We start from the raw sequence: 9,421 nt of genomic DNA, 5'->3' as shown, positions 1-9,421 counted from the left end.
GTTTGTGCTTCTAGTTCTCCTGATCATTTCTTCCGTAACATGGAGAAATATGCTAATACTTCTGTATCCTGATTACCAGCTTTTTTTTTTTTTCCAGAGACAAGGTCTCACTGTGTCACCCAGGCTGAAGTGCAGTCGTACAGTCATAGCTCACTGCAGCGTCCAAACTCCTGGACTCAAGTGACCTTCCTGCCTTAGCCATCCACGTAGCTGGGACTTCAGGTGTGCATCACCATGCCTGGCTAATTTTTAAAAATTTTTTTTGTAAAGATTGATGTCTCGGTTTGTTGCCCAAGCTAGTTTCGAACTCCTAGCTTCAAGTGATCCTCCTGCCTTGGCCTTCAAAAGTGCCGGGATTACAGGCATGAGCCACTATGCCTGACCCTGATTACCAACTTTGGACAATATCTCTTTATTCTATGCTAGGAAAAGGAAGCACAGCCACTTCTCATTCTCACAATTCATCACACTGGCTGGTTATAAACCTAGAACCTTCAGTGTCTCAGTACCACCCAGCAGCTCCCCTGCTGCATATTCTAGGCAAGGGTTTCTAGTGCCTGTATCATCCGTCATCATGCTCCCATCTCTTTTGTGTCTCTCTGAAATTTGTTGAAATTTCCTATATTTAATAACCTCTTCTCCTTTTTTCTTAAATATGGTTTTGTTTGCTTATATGCTTATTGTTTTGTACTTCACCCTAATTATTTCATAAGAAGCAATAACGAAAGAAAGGCAAATGCATTTATTCCGTTCAACAGCTGTACACAGAAATTACCAGCTATAGCCCAGACACCTGTTACTTTTTATGACCTAATTGTAATTTTTCACACTTTGAATATCTGTAGAACTGAAATTAGAGACTTCTGAATTACATTTTTGTGTGACTCAAATTAGCTATTATTATTTATAATAGTGTATATTTATATTATTTATACTATTATTTATACGATTATTATTTATAATAATAGCTAATACACACTGAAATAAGTTTTTAGATGTTTTTTGCAGTCTTTCATGAGCAACTATTTCTGGACTACCTACTAGGTCCAGGGGTCTCTGTTAGTTGAGAATTTTGAACAAAAGCATGTAACCTATTACTTAAACTGCCTCTGTATAGCCCTCATTCCAACGGGGTTTGGGATTTATTATCATTGTGGGGACGAATAGTGTTTTTCTCTGCCCCTGAGCCTGAGAGACCAAAGCCCATCTTTCCCATTATACATCCCCAAGGTTAGGCTGCAAATTTACTTGAATGACAAATAGTTTTATTGAATTTTCACTTCATACTCAATTTCTTTATAAGTTAAAGGAAGAATAGCCAAGAGAAAAAAAAAAGACTTTTATATATAGAAAATAATAGCTGTGCATTGTGAAACCATGCAGTTTTGAGTGAGAAGCATCAATCTTCTGAAATGACTGAAGTCATTTTAGTTTTGCTGTCTGGTGATTGGTGTTAGACTCTAAGAGCTAAAAATTGCCTGACTTGGCCAGTTCCTCTGATACAAACTGAGGTCTGTTTCCTTCTCATGTTATGATGATATCATCTGAAGATAAGATATATATGCATGAATATGAATATGAAACACCTTTAAATCACTTGTAACAGTAATGACTTACAGGAAAAAATGTGCAGTACAATTTTGTGTAATTCACCAGATATTCACTGTGGTTATTGCTAGGTAAAGGGATTGCATGTAATCTGTATTTTCTTCCTGCTTGTCTACATTTTCTACAATGAATGTGTGTTTTCTGAAATAATATACAAAAGTTTTTTTTTTTTTTCAAGGCAGGACACTTACATGATGTTGTTGCTACTGAGATAGTTCTGTGCTGGACTAACTTAGTTTTTGACAGTCTTAATTTAGTATCTCTTCCTCTGAAAAACTTTCCTTGCCTAGGGCAGAGAAATGTCCTGCTGTTCTGTCACTAAGGCTACAGGGTTATTAGTGTTTTATGGAGGCCATTGGTCATTCATACTTACTGAGCATCCCGTGTGCCTCATTCTGTGGGAAAATACAAAGACAGGTATATGTGTGAAAATATCCAAAGTGGGGACCCTCTTTAAAAGAAAGATCATTTTCAACTTCTGAGAGTTTATGTATCAATCCATCAAAACAAATGTGATGGGGTCTGCTGTGCATGGGGTGGTGTGCTGGGTGCTGCACACATCTCAAAGGGGATTGATGTGGCACCAACACTGGCTGCCAGGAGCCCATGGTCATATTGGGAAGATAAGGATTGAATATGTGAAAACAATTTTTAAAAAGAGAGAGAGAAAGAAATCAAAGTACGATCCAAAAGCTGTCACAAAACTGTAAATAATCACCAAATGACTGGTGCAGGTACTAAATGTTATCAGAAGGAAGAGACCACCATGGGCCTGAGCAGACTGCCAGGACTGCATGGAAGTGGAAGGTACTGAGTTGAAATTGGAAGCTAGAAGGCATCTTTAGGCCTGTGTGTTCAGAATCCTAGAATTTTATTTCTGCCATGTTCTTTGGTCAAAGCCAGTCTCAAGGCCAGCCCAGATTCAAAGGCAGGGAAATAGCCTCCACCTGTTGATGGGAGGAATGGCAAAGGCACGCTGTAAAGAGGTAGAGTCACACGGAGCTGTATGTCATTGAAGGCCATTTGTAACAACCTGGCAAGGTGGCTTACGGAAATACCGTGTAATTCAAGTTCTCCAGACTTAGCTCTTGATATAAAGGAGAGCTTTTATAATTTTCTTCCTCTGCTGTAACTTTGTTTCCTCATCTTGTTGATAACAAAATGTAACTTTATATTCTCATTCATATGTAACATAGAAGGATAACACATATATAGATGAATGTAATTTTCTGGTTTGATATAAAAGCGTTGTTAATTCATGACCTTTAATAATCAAGCTGCTAATGTTAGTTCTGTCCCCAATTGTTTTCTCGTCCCCAAATGTACCTGTTATTCACCTCCAAGATGCTAGATGATAGCATGGAAAGGGCAAGAGCTCTAGAATCAGACCAGTTTGGTTTAGATTCCAGGCTGTGCCACATATTGTCTCTGTGACTCTTTCAGCTGTCATATCGTAATCTGTAAAATGGGGACATGTTAGTCTATTCCTGCGTAGCTGTAAAGAAATACCTGAGGCTGGGTAATTTATAAGAAAAAAAGGTTTCTTTTGGCTCACTGTTCTGCAAGCTGTATAGGAAGTGTGATGTTGGCATCTGCTTCTGGTGAAGGCCTGAAGAAGCTTCCAGTCATGGCGGAAGGCAAAGGGGAGCCAGCATGTCACATAGCAAGAGAGGGAGCAAGGCGGGGGAGGAGGTGTCAGGCCTCTTTAACCAACCAGCTCATGTGTGAACTGACAGGGAGAGAACTCACTCATCATCCAGTAGATGGTGCTAAATCATTGATGAGGGATTAACCCCCATGACCCAAACACTTCCTTCCAGGCCCACCTCCAACATGGTAGATCACATTTCAACATGGAATTTGGAGAGGATGAACATCCAAACCATATCGGGGATAATTGTAATTCCCCTGCAGGCTTGTTAGTTATTATTGTTAATTTTGTATTTCTATACTAAAAGAATTTAGCTTGAATTTAGTTTTGAAAAACTAGTACTTCTATTTAAGACTTACAATTTGACTTAATTTGGCAGAGTGCAATGTATTTTGGCTTTGATCTTTTATATCAGCCTCTCAACAGCCTACACGTTTAAAATTAAAATTCAGTGTTACACATTCTGTTCTGAGTTGGTATTTCTAGACCACAGTTACTTCTTTGCAGCTGTTTCTTGTAGAATGTGGCTTCTCAAGCCTGGACAGAGCTGAGTTTCTCACCAGGGTGCCCAATATATGTAAGTGGGCTGCCAGCAGGGAGGAAGGGTGGGCCTCTGTGGACAGATTGTACCACTTAGTGAGGTAGTCAGTTCCGTTCAGTATTCTTTTCCCCTGAGCAGATCACAATTCATTATTAAAGCCCTAATCATGAAACTGGGGTATTTTGAAAGATCTATGATCAACAATTATAAAACAATCATAATAATGGCTGCTGTTTATTGAGTACTTAGTATATGCCAGAAACTATGCTTAGTGCTTTCTATGTATTATCTCATTTATTTTCAGAGCAACCCTATGAGGTAGGTGCCACTACTATCCCCATTTTAAAACCTACAATGACATATCAGTTTATGAAAGTAGTATAATACACTGTGAAAAATGAAAATACACAGACAGGAAAAATGAATACACCATATTTTTACCAATCAGAGAATATTAATGTTAACATTACATGAACTTCTGGAATTTAGAAAACCTCTTTATTTCTTGCTAAGCCTAAATTTAAGGCTATTTTCTAAATATCTAAGAAAGAAATTCTTATTTTAGAAAGTATAATCTGAACCCTGAACTCAGAGTAAAAGCAGGATCCTTTCTTTCTGTTTGTATTCCTACTTTAGCAGTCCTAATCATCTCTAACTCTTGGATGAATCTGGCTGAATATCAGGTAGGTCTTATACAGAGAAGGGCAAAAAGATAAGCATATGAAAACATTACTTTAAAAACCAAACAAACATTTTTACAGTGTATTGGTTAGCTACTGATGGGAGAAAAACCACAAAATCTGAGCTTAAGAATGAACTTGAATTTGCATGAACAATAAGAACTTACTCTTGATCACACATTTTGGGGTCAGCTGGAATAACTTTTCTTAAGCTATGAGTCTTCAGGTAGACTGGGGTGGCTTATTTTGAGGCCCAGGCTAGATACAGGGGTAATGGCTACCATGGTATGTTTTTCTCATAATGATGACTAAAGCAAAAGGGGACAAACTCAACAGTATAGGCACTTGTCCGGTAATATCCGAAGGGCCAAAGCAAGTTAGATGTGAAGCTGAAGTGAAGGGATGGGAAAGGACACACCTACCATGAATGTCCTTGGCCCTGAGACCAAGGCAAGGATATACATGTGTAACACTGCTGTGTCATAATGAAAGGTTAGGACTCATATTAATAATGTAACCTACCACACCCTCTTCCATGTATATATTTATTCCTATCCTCATCCATCTACTTTACAAATATATGTGTGTGTATATATGTATGTGTATATATGTGTGTGTGTATACACAGATGCAGAGGCATATATATATATATATATGATATACATATGGACACAGACACACATGTACACAGAAGATAAAACATGCAGCTATGTGTAAAAGTTCTTTCTAAAACATAAAAATGGGATAGCATATGGAAGCAGGGTGATGAGTCTGTTACATTTATTGAAAAACACCATAAAGAGCAAGTATAAAAGCATTCTGGGGACAAGACTAACCTAAATTTGATGATAACTCAGACCCTGGAAACTTGGGGAAGGAGACAAGGGCAAAGATAGGAGAGGGGTGTGCAGGGCACAGAATTAGGGGTAAGGAGGAGTGAATGAGAAGATATTAAAAATGCCCACAATTTTGTGAGCCTAGGGAATTTGAGAGAGACCATGGAGACATTGACCGGGAAACAGAATTTGTGAAGGGTGACTTGAAGAGTGGTCTTAGCATGGTTAGGTCAGCAAACATCAAACTGGTTATGTTCTCCAGATAACTGAACTTTGGTAGTATGTTGAGACAGGCACACTAATTAGCTTTGTTTGTGACCATGAACAAATTTCTAATGTATCTTCCAGCACTTAAATTCTACAGTCCTTTGACCTTTGTTGAGACCTGCAGTTGGAGGAATATGAACAAAATAGTTGCTAAAGGAAGTTAGGTAGAGAGAAAAGAACAAGACTTGTATGTCAGGGATCAAACTGATGTCCTCCACATAAATGTTCTTGGTCAGCATAGGATTATTGTTCTTGTTCTTCTTTTTGAAATTCTTTTTTATTTTTCTTTTTTAAAATTGGAGACTCTATAGGCTGGATACACTTCTCTAGTCCAGCCACAGACCCCACCAAGCCCTCTTATCTTCGATCTCCCCACTTCACACATTCACATTAAATCTAGTCCTGGAAGACACTGAGGTTTTCATCCCTGCCCTTAGTCTTAGGGCTCACTGATTGCTTGTGGGAAGGTGGAAACACTCAAAAGCAGGGAAAACCAAAGGTAGCTGAGCATTGAACCACAAAAGTCAAGATTCAATGATGTTTTAAACAAGTACTAAAGTTACCAGATTGGTCCAGAAAGCTGAAAATCAAGCTTGTTAAAATCTCTGTTGGTTCTTTTATAACTTGACTAGATTTTGGACTCTGCCAAGAATAGAAATAATGTCTGTTATACCTTCCGAAGCTTGATCTTACAGTGAGATTACAATGCTACACTCTTCAGGTGTAAAGAAAGAACTTTACAATCCTCAATTTCAAAACAAAGAAAGGGAGAGAAGGGTGTGGAGACAGGAAGAAAAAGAGAACAAAGGATTAAAAGTTGCCTCACCATTCCAAATAATAGAGTTTTTGTTTAGAATAACCCAGATGAAACATGTTTTTTTTCATACACTTACCACTTACCACTTTTCTAGAAGCAATGAGAAAGTTGAAAATACATCTAGTATGTGAATAAGAAATACTTTTTTTTTTTTTTTTTTTGAGACGGAGTCTCGCTCTGTCGCCCAGGCTGGAGTGCAGTGGCCGGATCTCGGCTCACTGCAAGCTCCGCCTCCCGGGTTCACGCCATTCTCCTGCCTCAGCCTCCCGAGTAGCTGGAACTACAGGCACCCGCCACCTCGCCCGGCCAGTTTTTTTGTATTTTTAGTAGAGATGGGGTTTCACTGTGTTAGCCAGGATGGTCTCGATCTCCTGACCTTGTGATCTGCCAGCCTCGGCCTCCCAACGTGCTGGTATTACAGGCATGAGCCACCATGCCTGGCTCGAGAAATACCTTTTTTTTCTTTTTTTCATTAACCAGTTTTTCTAGCTTAAATGTCACTCATAACACATTTTCTTCTGTTCAACCCCTCTGCAGAAATGACTTGCTAATGGTCTGTCGCCAGTTGAATATGGAAGAGTCTGTGGCTGAGATCATGACCCAGTTGGGAGCAGATGAAAATGGGAAGATTTCCTTTCAGGATTTCACAAGATGCCGCATGCAGCTCGTTCGAGAAATTAGGAAGGAGGAAATAGATCTTTCTGCAAAGTCAGACAACTCCTGTACAAAGAAGCTGAGGGATAGAATTGCTTCCTGGCCCACGAGCAGTGACAACAGTTTGGGTAGGTATAACCAGGTGGCAGTTTTATGGCACTCCGCTGGCCTTGCCTGTGATCTCTCTAAATGAGAGTAGCCTCCCCAACCTGGGCCCAGCTCATACTGAGGCTGTCTTCCTGGCCATACTTTCCCTGGGGAAGTGCTCGCTGTTTCCCCCAGTTCTGTCTGATGGCTTCACACTTCCCGGCTCACTGCTTTCTTTATTTTGCTTTTTCCATTTTCCAAGTTTAATAATGCATTCAAGTAGCTATTATGGAAGAAGGGCAAATGCATAAGACAGTAACTGCATCAGCAGACCTCAGAAACTCTTTGGGGAAGAAGTTTCAAGGTTACATGCAGAGGCTTCTAAAAGCAATTTTTAAAATTTAATGTTAAAAATGTTTTCTATAAAGATAGTTTTTCTGTTCATAAGTTTATATTTGTTACTAGTGCAAGATAAGCAGTCACAAAGAAAGTTCTTAATACTGTTGATAATTATTGAAATTGGGTGATGGGAACATGGGGTTTCTTGTATTTATTTTTGAATACTCAGTTATACATATTTTTTAGTATGTTCGAGATTTTACATAATAAAAAGTTAAAAAGGAAAGAAAGGAGACATCTTAAAGGGTAGCCTTAACAAAGAGACAGGAGATAGTATCTGAATTTTCAGGGTTTTTTTTTTTTCCTTGAAAATGTGTCTTTGATGTCTGTTTCTCTGCTAGGTAGATCTAGTGGCAAGAAGTAAAGTATCATGCTAGTTGTCCATAATTTATTTTATGTATTTTATATATATATATGTATACACACACACACAAGCATGGATAATTGTGTAGTGCCACATACACACACATCTTTAAACAATGTTTCTGGCAGTGAAATCATTTGCGCCATTGTTATTGAGTAATGGAAACAATAAAAATGTCCACAGATACTCCATGCCTTACTACCTTCATAGATTCTACTTTAGCAGCAAATCAGATGTCTGGTAATGCATGTGCTCTTAACATAATATGTAGAAATAATATTTAAATAACAACGTTCTAAGTATTCAAGTAACATATGTTCGTTGTAGAAAAACACGGGGAAAAAAGGCAAGCAGAAGAAAATAAAAGTCACCCTAACCCTACCACCTGGAAATAGTAACTACTGCCCACACTTGATATACTTACTTCTGGAATCTCTTCCTCTCTCTCCCTCTGTCTGTCTCTCATCATGCGTGTGATTTGTGTTTTACTAATTTTTTCACATATCTTCTGTATATTTTCTATCTTGCAGTTCTTTTGCATTTTCTTCAAGCTTTTAAATGGTATTTGAAAGCATGATTTGTAAGTTTGCATGACACAAAATAGACACTCAGTAAATATTTATTAAGTGATGAAATGAAGGAATTTTTTCTGCAACGCTGTATTTTCAGATTTTTCTGCCAAGAACATGGATTTCTTCTATAAACACATAAGTGTACACACATACATATTTGAAGGGTTAAGTACATTGTGGAACACCCCAACCAATAATTGCATACTACATAGCATTAAAATGATGTATAAATGTGTATCAAAATATGTATACAGAAGGAAATTTTTTTGTGAAAAAAAATTGTTTGTCAATGTGTAGTAGATATTTATAAAAATCCTAAAAGCAACTGGTTTGAAAGAATTGCTGCACACATCTAATTGGTTTGACTAGCTTGGAAGACTCTCCTGACCAGAGAAAGGATTGAAAAACAATACCCCTTCATCCTTTTAGATAACCTTATACCCTTGGGAAAAGAAGTGGTAACTGACAGGAGGTGATTCATAGAACATGTCCTGAACTGAGGAAGTGCTAGCGGCTGTGAAACCTCCTACCAGTTTCTCCTGGTAGTTAAGACTCCAGAGTCAGACTATTTGATTGAGAATCCTGTTTCGTCACTTACTCTCTACATGACACTAGACAAATTATTTAACCTCTCTGTGTCTCAGTTTCCTCAAGTGTAAAATCGGGGCAGTGATTGTTATTTGGGGGAATAAAGGAGTTAATATATGTGTAAAGTCCATAAAGCAATGCCCAGCATATAATCAGTAAATGCATGTTAAGCTAATATTGTTATTATTATTACCACCCAGTTTTAAGTCCTGGGGATTTGGAAAACAACTCCCTATTCAGTCTAATGTAAATCAAATACACCTAAAAATTGACACTAATTATGCCGGGCACCATGGCTCATACCTGTAATCCCCGCACTTTAGGAGGCTGAGGCGGGAGGATCACTTGAGGTCAAGA

At 38.3% G+C, this 9,421-nt stretch overlaps 1 protein-coding gene across 1 annotated transcript in view; it reads left to right on the top strand.

Moving 5' to 3' along the window:
- Positions 1–9,421, top strand: part of MCC (mutated in colorectal cancers) — a 471,854-nt gene that overhangs the window by 99,709 nt on the left and 362,724 nt on the right. Inside the window, exon 2 of the mRNA XM_011963646.1 lies at positions 6,938–7,182. Within this exon, the coding sequence (XP_011819036.1) occupies positions 6,938–7,182 (245 nt within the window). The remainder of the gene's footprint in view (positions 1–6,937; positions 7,183–9,421) is intronic.

Source organism: Colobus angolensis, unplaced genomic scaffold (genome assembly GCF_000951035.1).
Source record: "Colobus angolensis palliatus isolate OR3802 unplaced genomic scaffold, Cang.pa_1.0 Scaffold62, whole genome shotgun sequence".
Classification (NCBI taxonomy): domain Eukaryota; kingdom Metazoa; phylum Chordata; class Mammalia; order Primates; family Cercopithecidae; genus Colobus; species Colobus angolensis.
This window is presented reverse-complemented; position numbering and strand designations above follow the sequence as displayed.